This window comes from Leptopilina heterotoma, unplaced genomic scaffold (assembly GCF_015476425.1).
Source record: "Leptopilina heterotoma isolate Lh14 unplaced genomic scaffold, ASM1547642v1 Lhet_270, whole genome shotgun sequence".
Taxonomy (NCBI): domain Eukaryota; kingdom Metazoa; phylum Arthropoda; class Insecta; order Hymenoptera; family Figitidae; genus Leptopilina; species Leptopilina heterotoma.
The window spans coordinates 991,084-1,010,163 of record NW_025110979.1 but is presented as its reverse complement, the minus strand read 5'-3'; the positions used below and the strand labels follow the sequence as shown (position 1 = coordinate 1,010,163).

The 19,080-nt window shown below is 22.3% G+C and overlaps 1 protein-coding gene across 1 annotated transcript in view; it reads left to right on the top strand.

Annotated features, from left to right (window-relative positions):
* LOC122503855 (protein yippee-like 1) overlaps positions 1-16,822 on the top strand; it is a 39,862-nt gene extending 23,040 nt beyond the window's left edge. The window contains exons 2-5 of the mRNA XM_043614602.1: positions 8,436-8,771; positions 11,711-11,754; positions 11,928-12,036; positions 15,413-16,822. Of these exons, the coding sequence (XP_043470537.1) occupies positions 8,670-8,771; positions 11,711-11,754; positions 11,928-12,036; positions 15,413-15,502 (345 nt within the window). The 5' untranslated portion in view covers positions 8,436-8,669 and the 3' untranslated portion in view covers positions 15,503-16,822. The remainder of the gene's footprint in view (positions 1-8,435; positions 8,772-11,710; positions 11,755-11,927; positions 12,037-15,412) is intronic.
* Positions 16,823-19,080: the final 2,258 nt, after the last annotated feature.

Sequence of the window (19,080 nt, the reverse complement as noted above, 5' to 3'; positions counted from 1 at the left end):
TTACGAAAATAAAATAGTAAAAGTTTACTACCTAGTAGATAGTAAAAATACTAAAATAAAATAGTAAAATTTCACAACTTAATGGATAGTAAAAGTACGAAAATAAAATAAAAAATTAAAGTAAGATTTTACTACCTAGTAGATAATAAAAATACGAAAATAAAATAGTACAAATTTTACTACTCAGTCTATAGTGAAAATAGTCGAATAAAATAATAAAATTTTACTACCAAAATATGGAGAGTGAAAGTATCAAATTGGAATAAAGGAAAGGAAAGCAAAATTTTACTACCTTGTAGATAGTAAAAATACCAAAATGAAATAGTAAAATTTCACTACATAGTAAATAGTAAAAATTCCAAAAATAAAATAGAAAAATTTCACTACTTTGTAGACTGACAAAATACTCGAAAAAGGTAATAAAATTTCACTACTTAATGGAGACAAAAGTACCAAAATTAAATAAAAAAAATGAAAGCCAAATTTCACAACCTAGTAGACAGTAAAAATAATCAAATAAAATAGTAAAATTTCACTACTTAATGGAGAGTAAAAATACAAAAATAAAACAAAGGAAAGGAATATGTTACTATCTATTAGTAAATATTAAAAATACCAAAACAAAATTGTGAAATTTCACTACCTAGCAGATAGTTAAAATACTTAAATAAAATATAGTAAAATTTTACTACCTAGTAGATGTAAAAATACTAAAATTAAAAGACAGGAAAATAAAATTTTACTTCCTAGTAGATAGTAAAAATACAAAAACAAAATAGTAAAAGTTTATTACCTACTAAATATAGTAAAAATACTAAAATAAAATAGTAAAACTTCACTACCTAATGGAGAGTAAAAGTACGAAAATAAAATAAAAAAAGGAAGGTAAGATTTTACTACCTAGTAGAGAGTAAAAATAGGAAAATAAAATAGTACAAATTTTACTACTCAGTCGATAGTGAAAATACTCGAATAAAATAATAAAATTTTACTACCGAAACATGAAGAGCAAAAGTATAAAAATGGAATAAAACAAAGGAAAGCAAAATTTCACTACGAAGTTGATTGTAAAAATACTCAAATAAAATTGTATAATTTCACTACTTAATTGAGAGTAAAAATACAAAAATAAAATAAAACAAAAGAAGTAAAATTTTACTACCTACTAGATAGTAAAAATACCAAAATAAAATAGTAAAATTTCACTACCTAGTAGATAGTAAAAGTCCCAAAAATAAAAAATAAAAATTGTTCTTCTTTTTAGAAAGTAAAAAATACCAAAAGGAAACACAAAAAAGAAAAATTCTACTACTAACAATAAGTATAGAAGTAGTATCCTTAATTAATAAATAATAAATATCAAACGATTTTGCACTCTAACAGATTCACAAAGCATACATAATAATAATAAAAAAATCTACTTTATGACGGGATATTAAATGTCAAATTTTATCATCTTTAATTTAGTGATAAGAACCAGAAAACTAATAATTGTAAGGAAGACAATTACTACTATTACGCCTAATCACAAAATCAATACAGGAAGTAGTATAACAAGTTTCTTTTCTTTTTTTATCCTCTTTATACAATATATATATATTTTTTCTGAGGGATCTCAATTCGTAAACTTGTTTGTTCGTTTGGCGTCAAAGTGTGTGGCGAAAGAATCACTATAGAGCAACGACCAATGACCCCCCCACACTGAGTTTCTTTTTTTTTCCTGGATATTTTCGGGGTGGCTAAAAGGAATTGAACCCGTGAACTCTACACCCTTACGTATAACCCTAACACTATGTTGCCTTTTCCAAGAATCTTCACGCCCACGCAAAGAATATTTCAACGAAACATAAAAAAAAAATATATATATAAATACTTACAAGTAGATAAAATCTTTATAAAAAAAAGCTTCTTTACTTTATTAAAAGAAAAATTTTTCTAATTTCTATACACTTTATTATTTCTTTCTTTTTTCTTTTTTTCTTTATCTTTCTCTCTTTCTTTCTTTCTTTCTTTATTAATTTATCTATTTATTTACCTATTTACAACAATAGATATCCTTATATGAAATAATTTTATTTAAATTTATTTTCCTACAAATATTTAATATTTTGGCATTGTTTTATTCACTTCACTATTTTATTGTCTGAAATTTGTTGGCACGTGAGATCAATAACCTTTTGTGTATTAGGAAAGACTTTGTGTTTTAGAAATTCAACCCTTCTTGATTATTAAATATTAACAAAGATATAGAAATAATAATAACAATAATAACAATAATAATAATAATAATAATAATAATAATAATAATAATAATAATAATAATAATAATAATAATAATAATAATAATAATAATAATAATAATAAAATTAACAAAAATAATAATAATAATAGCAGTAATAATAAAATAGTGATACTAACGATAATAATAGTGATAACTGATAATAATAAATTATATTCTTCGAAAAGACTATTTTTAGAAAAACTTTGTTAAGATTAGAAAAAATGGCAATTATTAAAAATAACTCAAGCCTAGAAAATTTCCATATCACTGGAGAGAACTATTTTTTTTTCTTTTCTTTCAAGAGCACTGACGTCAAAAATAGAAAATATCTCGAACTAGTTTTTAAAATATTCTCATCAAGTGGTAAACTATGCTTAATATATAAATTAAAAAAATTTTAGTATTTTTTTTTTTTTATTTCTACCCAGAAAAAGAATATATTTGACTCGGAGCCAACTAAATAATTCTTTCTTCCATTAATAAAAGATATTTAATTTTTTCAAATAAATTATTTTCTTTTAAACAAATAAATATATTTATGTTGTTATATTATAATATTTGACTTACTCTCCTAATTTGAATTAGTAACTGACGTTTAAATTATTAGTAAATTTTATTAATAACTTAGTAGAAATTACTATTTATTAGTAAAATTAACTAATTCAAAAGCAACGTTAGTAACTAATACAAATTAGTTACTAATTTGAATTTATTCACTAAATTGAATTAGTGACTGACTTTTGAATTAATACATTTGACTAATAAATTACTACTTATTACTATTTATAATTAAAAATTACTAATTATTACTATTTATTAGTAAAAATTACTATTTATTATTATTTATTAGTAAAAATTACTAATTATTAATATTTACTAGTAAAATTTACTATTTATTACTATTTATTAGTTAAAAATATCAATTTCCCGGACATTTACCTGACAATTTACTAACATTAAAATCACTTTCCCTGACAAAATTCTTTTTTTAAGAAAAATATGCAAGTTTTTAGAAAATGAGTAAACGTTATGAATTTTAATAATTTCTAAAAATTACAATTACAACACTTCCTAAATACAATTGTTTTCTACAATTTTCAACTAAACTTCATCATTAAATCAATTGTTTTAAATAATTTTCCGAAACAATTTTTTCCAAACAACTGAAATTTGGTAAAATCTTTTAAAAATAGTTGAATTTTTGAAAAACATAAATAAAAATCATCAAATTTTTGAAGAATTTTAATTATAAATATAACCATGATTTTTCCGAAATTTTAATAAGTCTAAACAAGTAAATTTTTATAAATTTTTAATATTTTTATTCATTTTGTTCTCAAATAATTGAATCTTACAAAATTACGATAAAACAATTCTAAGAATTAGATTTTAAAATTTTTTCGGAAATATGTAATTGAAAATATTGAAAGTATTGAATTTTAAAAATATAGAAGTTAGTTTTGATATAACTTTTATTGATTTTCATTTTTAAATTTACATCCAAAGATTTTTCATTAACATTATAAAAATCAACAGAAATCAAAATAAGTTGCACTAAGTATTTTACTAAAAATTTTTGTATTTTGTTTCAATGTTTGGAAGAAAAATCTAAAGGGTCGCAATTTTTGAAAATAAAGTCGAAAAAAGTCTCAATTTTCATAATTTCCCTGACAAAAAACTTTTTTCCTGACATTTCCCTGACTTTACTGACAAAAATGTTTTTTTCCTGACATTTTCCTGACTTTACTAACAAAAATTTTTTTTCCCTGACAATTCCCTGACTTTACTGACATTACTATTTATGAACTATTTATTAGTAAAAATTACTAATTAAAAAGTCAGTTAATAAAAATTTCTGTAGGTGATGCATTTTTGAGCATTTTTCTTAGACATTTAAAAAATTTGAACTAATTATTTATAAAATTGAAGCATTTTTTGAAAATAGATGGATTCTTTTAAATTTTCCAGCTTTATTAAGGATACTAGAGTAAATTTTTAAAACTTCATAAAAAAATGCATCAATTTTTGCAAAATGATCCAGTTTTTCATAAAACTAGAACAAATTTTTAGAATTTTAAAGAAAACTGCATCAATTTTTTAATAAATGCCCAATTTTATGAGAAACTAGAATAAATTTTCAAAATTTAGAAGAAAAATTTACTAAAAAAAAGCTCTATAATTTTATATGGAAGTAGAGTAAAATTTCAAACAAAAATTACATTAATAATTTTAGAAAAAAGCTCCAGTTTTTCATATAAGTAGGGGAAAATGTCTAACAAAAATTGCATTACTTTTAGAAAAAGCTCCACTTTTTCATAGAAATACAGGGAAATTTTAAACAAAAATTGCATTACTTTTAGAAAAAGCTCCACTTTTTCATAGAAGTAGAGTAAAATTTCAAACAAAAATACTTCAATTTTTAAAAAATGCTCCAATTTTTCATAGAACTAAAGCAAAATTTCAAAGCAAAACGCATCAGTTTTCGAAAAATACTTTAAGTATTTCATATTATAGAAAAATTTCATAGCAAAATTCATCAATTTAAAAATTTTAGGTAATAAACCTAAATATTATTTTCTGTCTCCCTCATGGAAACTTTGTTAAATTTTTTTTTCTTGTTTAAATTAAAGAAAAAACGAAGAATTATCTTTGGATAGAAATTTTCGAGAAACTTGTTAAAAATCACGATTAATAGAAGTTAAAAAATAGATAGAAAGAGAAGAACAAAGAACGAAAAAAAAGAGAAAAAAACACTCTCTTCTTGTTTTTAAGATAAGAAGAATACAATGAATACCTTTTATGTACTTTTTATTTAACCGCAGGTGTTGACACGTGTTAGTACAATATCTAACTTCTCTAACTTGTATTAAATGACAGATTATTATTGCGCTTCAGATTGAAAGTCCGTTTAAATTGTGATATCACGCTTTAGTTCGACGTAATAATACCGCACAAGAAAGATTCACCGTTCTCCTTTGTTTTTGCATCTCCATATATACTATATACTACATACTTATAATAGTTCTCATATCTAACCATGAATTATACTTTTTCTTCCAAAAAACATTTCACATCCGTCGCAATTTTTATCAACCTATAACTATACATAACTGAAGGTCTCACTGAGCCAAAAACCGTTTTTCCTGCCCTACAATAAATTCAACTTCTATATGGACGATTTTCCGCAAAGTGGTGACTGTTGACTTCGGTACTTTTTTTAATTAATTTTTTTTTAATATACTATTTCTTATACTCAGATCTCATTAATAATAATTATTTGAAATTATGAATTTGTAAAAAATTTTGTAAAAAGAAAGTGCTAAATTAGAGCTGATTTTAGGTGATAAAATGAAACCAAATGACCGAAATCGGTTGTAATTAATATTTATCTTTTTATTATATATTTGAGCAGAATTATTTTTTATTCTTGTATCAATAATTCAAAATGTATTTAGAGCTTAAACAATAAATTTAATTTTCAAAAAAAAAAACTAACTCTTTCAAACAAACTATCAATGGAATTTCGAAACTCACTTAACTACTTTAATTCATAAATTAAATAAATATTAATTCCCACTTCTATTAAATTACATGCTTAGTAGAGATTATTCGAGGTTAATAACATTTTTCAGGAAAACAAAACGTTCAGAGATTAAAGATACAAATTTATCTTTACTCTCTGAATGCCTTCTTTTTCTCAGAAACTACTAAATTATTTATTTGTATCAAATACATTTTATTTATTTCGAATAAATTTTATTTCTTTCGAATTTTATTTGTTTCAAATAAATTTTATTTGTTCGAATAAATTTTATTTGTAACACATAAATTTTATTTCTAACGAATAAATTTTATTTGCTTCAAATATAAATTTTCTTTGCTTCAAATAAATAAATAATTTACTAGCCTCTCTTACTTTTTAACTCAAAAAAATTATATTTGGTTTTAAATTAAATTTTTCTCTGGGTGCATATACATACTCTAAATTATAGACACCAATTACACATTCTTAATTCCAGAATAAATTTTGTACAGTGAATTTATAATACCGTTGAATTTGAATTAAATAGTAATTCATTAAACGAAATGATAAAATTGTAATAATTATTAATTACAAATGAATTTTATTTATAAATGCAAAAAAATCCTCAAGGCGCAATAAAAGAATATTTTTGTACCTTAGTTGCTTTTTAATTAGCATTCTTTTAATATTACATGCGCATCGAATTAAGTCTATAAGAATAATGTATCTGATGGTTTAAAATATACTTATTTTTTATGAAAAAAAAAAATTATCATTTATTATATTTACAAATTCAGATCCTTCATGAGTGAATGGAATATCTTATTTTACAACACTTGTTTCTTAATTGACTTAATTGCGCCTTTTTCTTCATTTTATATGTGCATTTCATTTACGATAAGAAACCCTCCTCTTTCTCTTTTGCCTCGTAAAGAAAATTTTCAGTTTTCCGATACATTGCACACTTAGGAAAAATATGTTCAATGACTTTTGTGTTATATGTAAATATGTTTTGTGTACATGTGCATTTGTGTAAATGATTTAAAGGGTTGCCACGCTTTTGCTCTTTTCAAATTCTCTGACTTTTCCAGGTTAAAAAACAGAATTTTTTCAGGTTTTTAAAACGAAAATTATTCAAAAACATCAATAACTTCATTTCTAAATAAATATTTAATCATTATTATTTTTTCATAGTAATTAAGATTTTCAAAAGTTTTAAATTCAATAACATATAAAAATATTATAAAACATGAAGAAAACAATCACTCCGATCACAATTGAATTTTGACAAATTTTTGAATTTAATTAAATTAAATTGAATTCTTTTGTTTAATTTTATTGAAATAGTAAACATTGATAATAATTGAATTTTGACAATTTTTTGAAATTAATTAAATTTCTACGAAGAATTTTATTAAAACTATTTTGAAAGAAATTGAATTGTTACAAAAAATTTCATTAATATTTTTAAAAATAATTGAATTCTATGAAGAAATTTAATTAAAAATGTGTTTTGAAAATAATACTTAAATTCTAATAAATAAAAATGTAGCAAAGGTTTTTAAAATAATAATGGAATATCTTTGATAAATTTTAATCAAATTTTTATGAATAATTACATTTTTCGAGGAATTCCATTAAAATTGTATTAAAAATAATTGAAAGTATGCGATGAGTTTTATTATGTATTTATGGAAATCATTGAATCTCGGTAAAAAATATTATTTCGATGAGTTTTCTTTTATTATGTATTTATAGAAATCATTGAATCTCGGTAAAAAATATTATTTATGATAATAATTGAATATATATTTATGAAAATAATTTGTAAATAATTGAATACCTGTGAAGAATTTTACTACTTTTGAAAATAATTGAATTTCTGCAAACATTTAAAATTGACTCAAAATTCAATTTGTTTTAATGTTTTTAATTAAAATTCTTCTATAAATCCATTATTTTTAATAATCAATTAACTTAATATTACAAAATTTAACTAATTTTAGAAGAACTTTAGTAATTAAATTTTTTTAAAATCTTTAAAATCCACAAATTATAGTTATCGACGCTTACTTCAGGGACATGTGTTTTGGGTAAATGTGTATGATTTTTGTGCATATGTGTATGAGTTTTTAGTATATGTGAATGTTTTATGTATATGTGTATGAGTTTTGGGTATATGTGTATGAGTTTTAGGTACATGTGCATATGCTTCGTGTATATTAATGGAAATCAGTAACATTTTCAACTCTAAAATCCGCAAATAATAATTTTCAACGCTGAGCGTCGACGCTTACTTCAGAGACATGTATTTTGAGTACATGTGTCTAAGTTTTGTGTACATGTGCAAGTGTTTTGTGTACATGTGCACATGTTTTGAGTACATGTGTCAAAGTTTTAGGTATATATGCACGTGTTTTGAGTACATGTGCACGTGTTTTAGGCACATGTGCAAGTGTTTTGTGTAGATGTGCACATGTTTTGTTCATTTTCCGGTTATATTCTGATTCAAAGAAAGCATTTCTTTGCGGGTAACAATAAAAACATAAAAAAAAATAGAAGAGAAAGAAAAATAGATGAAGAAATATTCTAAATTGATTAGTAGTGAAATATATTGTAATTAAATTACAGGTGTCCCCGAACCGGCGCTGTCTGAACCAGCTCAACAGCTGATCGGAGTACGAAGCGGCGGTGAACGGGGCCACTACTGCACCAACACCCCGCGAAGAATACAAAGGGAGTCTTGTTATACTGGTTACCAGCAAGCTTAATTAAATTTACTGAACAACCTCAGTGTCCTGTGAGAAGTAAGTGGAGGAGGAGGAGAAAGAGGGCAAAGCGTTTAGCTTATCTGGATAAGCCATCATGGTCAAAACTTTTCAAGCGTACCTGCCCTCATGCCATCGCACTTATTCGTGTATTCACTGCCGTGCTCACCTCGCCAATCACGACGAACTCATTTCTAAGGTGAGTTACTATCCCCAATATGATACTTTAATAAAATTACAAAATTTTTTTTGCAATATTTTCTTTTTTCTATTTTCTTAAATTTATAGAATCCTCCCCTCCCCCCTCCCACCCCTAAAATCTGGCCCATATTCTCCACTTTCCCTCCTTTTTCTAATCTTCCAATTGCCACACTGGGTCAATTTGACCCGACCTTTATAATCACGCCATTTAATAAAATTTGAATCGATCCCTAATGTTAGCGTCAACGCTAAGCGTCTACAAATATTATTTAGGATTTTTAAAAAGAAAAGTGACACTAATTTTACTGTTTAAATTCACTTGGAATTCTGAAACTTTCAATTTCAATGTTCGAACTCATCTAATTTTTTCGGTTTCCAGGGTTGCAACAAAAGTTTTATTTTATTTTTCCCTAATTTCCAGACAAAATTTTGACTTTTTCCCTGACCCAAACAAAAATATTCTGATTTACTATAACAATTATTGGATACTCTAGAAAATGTTCTATTACATTTATTTATGAATTTCTTTAATTGTAAAATTATTCGAAAACATCAATAACTTTTTTTTTGAATAAATATTTAATCATTATGATTTCTCTATATGAATTAAGATTCTCAAATGCAAACGATCTGAAATTCAATAACTTATGAGAATATTATACAAAGAAATCGACCTTGGAGTGATCACTTTCTTCGTGTTTTATGATAAATTTAAGATAATAGAGTGATAAAATCATTATTTCATATCATAAGAATATTGTAACTATAAATTCAAATTTTCAAAGATTTTAATTTTGAACCCTTTTCAAAATTCAATTATTTTTAAAAATTCACGCTATAATGCTCTTAATATTCAAATTATAATTTAAAATTTTAAGTAAAATTCATTATTTAATCAATTACAATTTTTATTAGAAATTTATCGACAATTCAATTATTTAGGTACAAAAATAAATAATTTATTAAATAATTTAATATTTCTTAAAATTAAATTTTTATGAAGAATTTTATCAAAATTTTTAAAAAAGAATTGAATTCTTTCGGCGAATTTAAAAAAAATATTTAAGAAAATGCAATTTTATATTATTTTATTTAAAATTGTATAAAAAATAATTGAAATTCTGCCATAAGATTTTGTTATTTAAATAATTGAATTCTTGCAACAAATTTTATTAGCAATTTTTTTAAATAATTGAACTCCTGTAAAGAATTTTATTTGTGAAAATAATTGAATTTCAGAGAAAAATATTATTATTTATGGAAATAATTAATTTCTTATGGATTTTTAATTGAATTTCTCAATTAAAAAATTGAAAATAATTGAAATCTGACGAAGAATTTTATTAATTTTTTTTTCAAATAATTGAATTCCTGTGAAAATGTTTATTCTTGTAATGAATTCAATTTTATCAAAATTTTTAAAAATAATTGAATTCTTTCGCCGAATTTAAAAAATAATTTAAGAATAAATGCAATTTTCTATCATTTTATTTAAAATTATTGTATAAAAATTAATTCAAATTCTGCCATAAGCTTTCTTTATTTATAAAAATAATTAATTTCTGGCAACGAAATTTAATAAAAAAATTTTAAAGAATTGAATTCCTGTGAAGAATTCTATTTGTGAAAATAATTGAATTCCAGATAAAAATATTATTATTTCTGGAAATAAATAATTTATTGTGGAGAATTTTATTCAATTTTTTCAAATAAATTAAATTCCATCGAGAAAATTCATTAAAAAATTGAAAATAATTGAAATCTGACGAAGAATTTTATTAAATTTTTTTTAAATAATTGAATTCCTGTGAAAAATGTTTATTTTTGAAAAGAATTGAATTCTGGGGAAAAATTTTATTAAAATTTCTTAAATAATTGAATTTCTTCAAAGAATTTTATTTTTTACGAAAATAATTGAATTGTTTCGAAGATTTTTACAAACAATTTTGCCAATAATTGTATTCCAAAGAAGAATATCTTTTTTTACAAAAATAATTGTATTCTATGATCAATTTTTTTATAATTTTTGAAATTTATAAAGTATTTTATCAAAATTTTTTAATATTATTGAATTCTCGAGAAAAATTTTATTATTTATGAAAATAATTTATTACTTGCAAATAATTTTATTCAAATTTTTTTAAATAATTGAATTCGCATAGAAAATGTATTATTTGTGAAAATAATTGAATTTTTAAGAAGAATTGTATTGGAAATTTTATTAAGTAAATCTTGTAAAGAATTTTGTCCCAAAATTGTTTTAAAATAATAGAATTTTCAAAAGAATTCATTTCATCATAAAAAAATTAAAAATAATTGAATTGGTTCGAAGAAATTTATAAAAAATTGATAAGTAATTGAATTCCTGTGAAATGTTTATTAAAATTATGAGGCAAACAAAAAAGACTCTAAAATACAGAATTTTCTTATAAATTCTAAATATTTATTTTTTTCTAGTACTTTTAATAAAAATCCCTGACTTTTCCCTGATTTCCCTGACCTTTGGCAACCCTGGTTTCGCAGAAAGAAAATATTTTTGTCGCTTAGCGTCGACGCTAACTACAATTAGGTCAATTAAATTGTATTCGAACCAATAATTTTAGTATTCGAAATATCATTTAATAAAATAGAAATATTTTCTAAATTAAATTTTTTGCAAATATTCCTGAAATTGTCTACATTTAAAATTAATAATAAAATTAATAAAAATTATATAAAGAAAAGATGCACTATAAATTCACTTGTACTAAAAAGTTTCAATTTAAATTCTACATACACCATAAAAATTCTATTTCAAATAAATTTCGAAACACTAGCAACTTAGTCACGTGTTTTTTTTGAGGGAATATTAATGCGTGTTTCAATATCCTATATTTATAAATACACAAAGAATTGCTCTCCATTGTATTTCTTTATCACAATCTTCTCTATTTTTAGTCCTTCCAAGGCAGTCAAGGACGTGCTTACCTCTTTAACTCAGTGTAAGTTGAAAAGTATATGCAAAAAAAAAATATTACACACACAAATTTTCGAATTTAAATTTAAAAGTCTCATTCATTAATTGGCATATTGTATATACACATTAAAAAAATAAAGTATCAAAATGATAAAAAAATTTGATATTCATCGTCTAATTAGTGAAATTTTTCAACAGGGTGAACGTGGGTTGCGGTCCTGCCGAGGAACGAGTTTTATTAACCGGCCTCCATGCTGTAGCTGATATCTATTGCGAATGCTGTAAAACCACCTTAGGGTGGAAATATGTGAGTTCAATTCGCAAAAAATGAATTTTTAACCTATTTCACGAGTTTAAATTTAAATTACGAAACAAAAATTTAAAAACTATCTTTTTTTAGTTGAATTCTTCTTTCAAAGTGTAACTAAAAATTATAAAATTCCAAATATAAAAAACCTGACAAAGTAGAAAAATAACTAAAAGGAAAACTAACAAATAAAATAAAAAAACTAACAAACTACAGAAAAATAACTATAAAAGGAAAATGAAAAAAGAAAATAGAAAACAAACAATTAAACTAAATAAACCAAAGAAATGAAAAATAATTCCCAAATACAAAAAACAATTCCTAATTTCCCTAATTACATAAATATACGAAATCTATAATTTTTACCCTAAAAAATTTTATCTACACCTTCTGTTCAAAAATTTTATTTTTTTCAATTCTTCTAAATAAAATGAAAGAGAATAAAAAAAATAACAATGTTTAAAATACGAGACAGTATAACAAAGAATAACAAAGATATAAATCTATAAATACTTATCAAAGTTTTCACGCAAAACTTAATTACAATCACCTTTCTTTTAAAATTGTTAGAGATTAAAAATATTTTTATCAAACAATCAATTAAAAAACACAATTTTTAATTACACTTTCAAGAGAAATGTTTTGTAATAACAATTTGTAATGTATAATATTAGAATCAATCTTTAATGAGTGTGTAATTTGTTTTTAATTTAAACAAACAATAATAATTTGTTTGTTTCAATAAAGAGAAAAAAAATTATACACCTTCAAGAAGATTTTTTAAACAAACATATAAATATACAATAAAACATTTTTTTCCTCCTTTGATTATTTTTATTTCGATTTTGTTCTCTTGTCATAAAAAAAATAATCAGTGTTTTTCAAATTTTATTGTTTAAGTATTTTTATAATTTTTATTGTACGAGTAACTTTTTTAATTTCTATTGTATAAATTTTGGAGTATAACTTTTTGTTCAATGAGTGTTTTTTTTGTAATTTTTATCGAAAAAGTATTTTTGTAATTTATATTGTGAATGGGTATTTTTTATACTTTACTTTATACATTATTTTATCTTATTATTTCTTTTAGTATTCTTATTGTATAATTTATAGTTTATTAGTGTTCAAGTATTTTTGTAATTTTTATTATACGAGTGTTTTTTTTTATAATTTTCATTAAAAAAGTATTTTTATAATTTATATTGAATGAAGTTTTTTTTGCAATTTATATTGTTTATTAATATTATTTGCTTAATATTTTTATTGTAAAAATTTTTAGTGTACAGGTATTTTTTTAGTTCTTATTCTATATGAATATTTTTTTTTGAGTTCTTTAATAACAATTAAAATTTTTAAAGAATACAATTTAAAAATCTTTTGAAATTTACCTATTTTGAAAAATTTCCACTACGCTGAAAAAACATTTTTTTTTTAATTCAAAAATAAAAAGCAAACCGAAAGAATATGTTTGAATTAAACATTATTAAACAAATAAAAAATAAATAAATTAAAAATATTTTATAATAATTGAATTAAACGTAATTTTTATTGAATCAAACTTATTATGTATCAAATCAAAATTATTATTTTTAATTCCAAGATAATTTTTGGTTGACTTTACATAACAAAGATAATTATGTTTGATACAGAAATATTGTTTCCTCAGTGTATAACGCATCTAATATTCAATTATCTAAAATTTTAACTGAAATTCAATTTTAAATCAATTTTTATTAGAAGTTCTACGAGAAATCAATTATTTAAATACAAAAATAAATACTTTATTGAATAATTAAAATATTTCTCAAAATTGAATTCTTATAAAGAGCTTTATCAAAATTTTGGAAAACAATTGAATTGTTATGAAAAATTTTATTAAAATTTTGGAAAATAATTAGATTCTTTCAAGAAATTTAATTCAAAATATATTGAAAATAATTATTTAATTCTAATAAAGAAATTATATCGAAAATTTTTAAAATAATTCAATTCTTTCGAAGAATTTAAATAAAATTTTTAAGAATATAATTGCAATTTTTTCGAGGAATTAAATTACTTATAAAACTAATTAAATTCCTGAGAAGAATTTTAAATTATTTTTAAAAATGATTGATTTCCAGAGATGAATTTTATTATTTATAAAAATAATTCAATTATTGCAAAGAATTATATTAAATTTTTTAAAAATAATTGAATTCTTGAGAAGAATTTTTGAAAAATCCTTTTTAAATAGTTGATTTTTTTGAAAAAATTTTATGTACATTGTGCTTTAAATAATTGAATTCGTGTGAAAATTTTATTATTTATGAAAATAATTGACTGTTTGCAAAGAATTTTATAACATTTTTTTTTTAAATAATTGAATTCGCATAAAAAATGTATTATTTGCGAAAAATAATTTAGTTTTTAAGAAGAATTGTATTGAAAATTTTATTAACTAAATCTAAAGAATTTTGTCAAAATTGTATAAAATAATAGAATTTTTAAAAGAATTTTATTTAAATTTTTCGATATAATTGAATTTCTCAGAACTATTTTCTTCAATTCTCTGAATATATTTAAACTTTTTCGAGAAATTTCATTAAAAAATTAAAAATAATTGAATCGTTCAAAAGAATTTTTTTTTAATTTTTTGCATTTTTTCTAAGAATTGTAATTATTAAAATTTTTGAGAATAATTTGTTTATTCAAACTATTGAGATTAATAAATTCAATGTAGTAAAAAAAAGTTTTTTATTGCAGAATTTTTTGTATTTGATTGTAAGTTTTATTGTAAAAATATTTTTGTAATTCTTCTTGTATGAGTAGTTTTGTGTATCAGTACTTTTTATAATTTATTTTATTACCTATCTATATTAATTTATTAATAAATTACCTACTTATTTTTATTATTTATTTAATATTTCTATTGTAAAATGTTTAGTGTTTTATTTTTTGTAGTTTTTAGTGTATTTATTTATTATTTATTTTCTTTTGTGACGCCCTCTAAAGAAAGGAACCCAAGAAGCAAAATCATTTTAAGGTTATGTTTGAGTCTTTTTTACCTCAAATACAAGTTTCTTTGTTCAATTTAAAAATAAAATCAGTTTCTATTAATTAATTTAGATGTAATAAACACTTAAACATCACTCGTTTATAATCGAAAGTTAATCATCTTTTGTGCACTTTCATTCCAAAAATTACGAACATAACCTAAAAATTTTACCTTTCTTCAGATCGAGTCCTTTTTTTTGTATTTTATTTTATTAATTACTATTTACTTTCAAAGGCTAAAAATATGGAGTAATTTTTAGCTTTTAATTTACTTTTTGAAATTTATTTTCTAAATAAAAAATGCCAATCAATGGAGACTAATAAACAAATTTTTAATTTACAGGAGCACGCATTTGAATCGAGTCAGAAATACAAAGAAGGCAAGTTTATCATAGAGCTTGCTCACATGATCAAGGAGAATGGATGGGAATGAACCATGAAGGGGGATCAAATCCCCTTTCTCCTCTCAGCAAAAAAAAACCGTTACCCAGAAATGCCTACGATCTTGTAATTTTGACCTCCCTCCCCCAACCCCCTCTTCTACACCCCCCCCCTTTTCCCACTCTGTCAAAACCACCAACGAAAGTCTGTGATTTCATTTGTGATTTATAATCTTAGTAATGTTTCTGTTTTTGGACAATTTGAAGCCGATTTTACGTTTTTCTGATTGATCCAACAATATTATTATATTATTATATTATTATTATTATTCTAATTATAATAATATATATGCTACGATAGCGACCGTTTCGCAAGAGAGTTAAAAACAAAAATTTTCGCGCAACAGTCACCGAAGTATTGTACAAAAATTATTTTTCAAAAGAATATAAAAAAGAAAAAACAAAGTAAAAGAGGAAGACAAGAATTTGATAACAAAAAAAAAAATAGGAAACAAAATAAAGAAGAGATAAAGATTTAAAAAAAAAAAGGCGACGACGTATTTACAAAGATATATATGGTGAACATGATGACGAAGGTGCCATGGTGGGAATAAAATTTCGAGAAAGCTCCCAAACACGAGCTCTGGGGTGCCCTCCTTGATAATTTTTTTTTTTAAATCCTTTATTCAGGAGAAATGAAAAAAAAAAATTTCACCTGCGGGGGCACCCCGAAAAAAATTCGACTTTTTCGTACACATATATATAAATATATGTCATGTATGCAATGGAGCAGCGCAAGTGCCACAGACTTTGCTGGACTGATTTGCCTGCCTACCGCGTCTATCATTGGAATTTCACTGCCGAATATTCCTAATATTAATTGAGAGTTTGCATCTGCATTTAGGCAGATGCAAAACGTAGATTTAGTTTTATTCTATACATTACAGCGTAATTAAAAACCTGTACTATAATATTATAAGATTCGTATAGAAACGTTAAGCTAAATTAGAATCTAAGAATAAAAGAAAACTGGAGAGCGAGAGAGAGAGAGAGAGAGAGAGAGAGAGAGAGAGAGAAATAATAACAGATATACGAGAAAAGGTCGTGAATGTATTAGAAAAAAATTCTATTGAAAATTTGTGTGCTCGGATTTTTATTTACTGCCTGCCAAATTTTGTCTGATTGTCTGCCAGTTGCCACACTAAAGTTAATATAAAAAAAAATAGTTATGTCGTCTAGCGTAACGTGTTAATATCGTAATTACATCTCATTGGCTCTGCAGGGTGTGACACGAGACTGAGTCTTTTCCCATTCAATCATTATTCAATCGCCAATCATTCTCAAAAAAAAAAAATAAATAAAATCAATTTCCATTCCCTTCTAAATTTTTTCTAATCGAAAAATAATTTTACAATATTTACAAATTGTAATTAAAAATTGATTCCAACATAGACACAAATTCAACAAATATTGTAAAATAAAGAATTGTAAATAAAATTTACATCAATAAATTCCAATCATTTACAAAGTGATTTTTGTTTTAGAAAACAATTATTTTTTTTTCTTTCTAAAAAAATATTTCGCTTTTAAAAACATTTTAAAAAAAAACATTTTAGAAAAAATTATTTTGAAAAAAATATGTTCTTCCTTAGAAATTAAAAACTGAAAATATAAATTAAAAATAGAAACTAAAAATAGAAACTAAAAAAAGAAACTAAAAAATTGTAACCCTATAAAAATATGTTTCCGCATTTTTTTCTCCTTTTTATTTATTTTTTGGAAAATTGAATCATTTAACAAATTTAATACCCAAATACATAAAAATCATTAAAATAGAAAAAATGTAAGCACGTTGGAATTCTAATCACCAAATTTTTCACATCATTTCTCAATTTCACAAGTTGAAAAACTATTTCCTGATATCATCCAAGAGTCGTATTAAGTAATATTTCCAAAAAAAAATTCTGAACGTTCAAATGCACAAAATATTTCCACAATTCAAATCGAAACGAAATTAAATATTTTGAATTTTTATTTTCAACTTTCGGAACTTTATAGAAACATATTAAAGACAATCAAAGAAAAATTAAATGTGACAATTAATAATAAATATTCATTTCATAAAAATTATTAAACTAAATTAAAAACAAATTGTAGTGAATTTATTATTAGTACTCTGAGAAAACAATATAGTTGAATCAAACACAATTATCTTTATTATACAGTCAACCAAAAATTATTTTTGAATTAAACATAATTTTGATTCAATACATAAGTTTGATTCAAGAAAAATTACGTTTAATTCAATTATAAAATATGTTTAATTAAAAACCTATTTTTTTAATAAGCTACTTATTTTTTTCGTCTAAAAAAAATTTTTTTCTCAGTGTAATTTTATTTTTTTATAATTTTAAAACAATTAATTATTCCCTAATTTATTTACATGTAATGAATGAAAACAAATATATATTCATTTCGTATAATAAAAAAATTGTAGTAAAAATTAATAACTAATAAAAAGAAGCAGCAAAAATTGAAATAATAAACAAATTTTATTAAATAAAAAAAACTAAGGCAATTTAATTATAAAAAATTTTGTAATAAACGAAGTATATTTAGTAACATATATATAAGTATAAGAAAACTTTTTTTTCAAGTATAAAATTATATTTCTTATTAACAAATCTTCATAATAGTTAAATAAATGTCATAATAATTAAATAAATTGTTAAAAATAAATAAATACCTAATTATGTGATTACATTAATTATCATAATAATTGTATGATTGTCGTAATAATTAATTACTTAATAAATTGATAATAATTAAGTAATACCTAATAAATTATCCTAATAATTAATTATCAGTAATACCTAATAAATTGTCGTAATAATTATCATAATAATGTAATAATTAATTAATTGTCATAATATAATAATCAATTAATTATCGCATAATGATTAAAAAATAATCGAGTGATTAATTGTCCTATTAATTAATTGTCATAATATTTCATTGTAACAACAATTAATTAATTAGTTAATTAATTAGTTAATTAATTATTAACTAATTTATCAATTAATTAATTGTCATAATCTTTATAATTGTCACAATAAGTAATTATTTAATGAACTAATTGATTAATTAATAATTTGTCATAATATTTAATTGTCACAATAAGTAATTAATTAATTAACTAATTATTTAATTTATTTATTTGTTTATTGTCCTATTAATTGTCACAAATAATTTTCTGCTGCACACTTAACAAATTCTTGGATGTTTCAGACAAATATTTTTCTCCATAAATGTGTAAATATTCATTTATAATAATTAAAAGACCATTTATTTGTTAGCGTCTCTTCTCCACCCATAGAGCTTTTTAAACTAATGTCTAGAAAAAAATTCGTGCTAATAGATTCTCTGAAATTAGTGGAATAATATTTCTCTCAAAATTTGTACATATAGAAAAAATTTTCTCCACAGAAATGACATTAAAATTCAAAAATTTACAACTTTTAGACAACTATCAAGTTCTTAATAAAAATGAACAATTAATAATAATTAAGAATTAATTGCATTGCTTAATAATAATATTAGTCATTAAAAATAATGATATTATTAATAATCT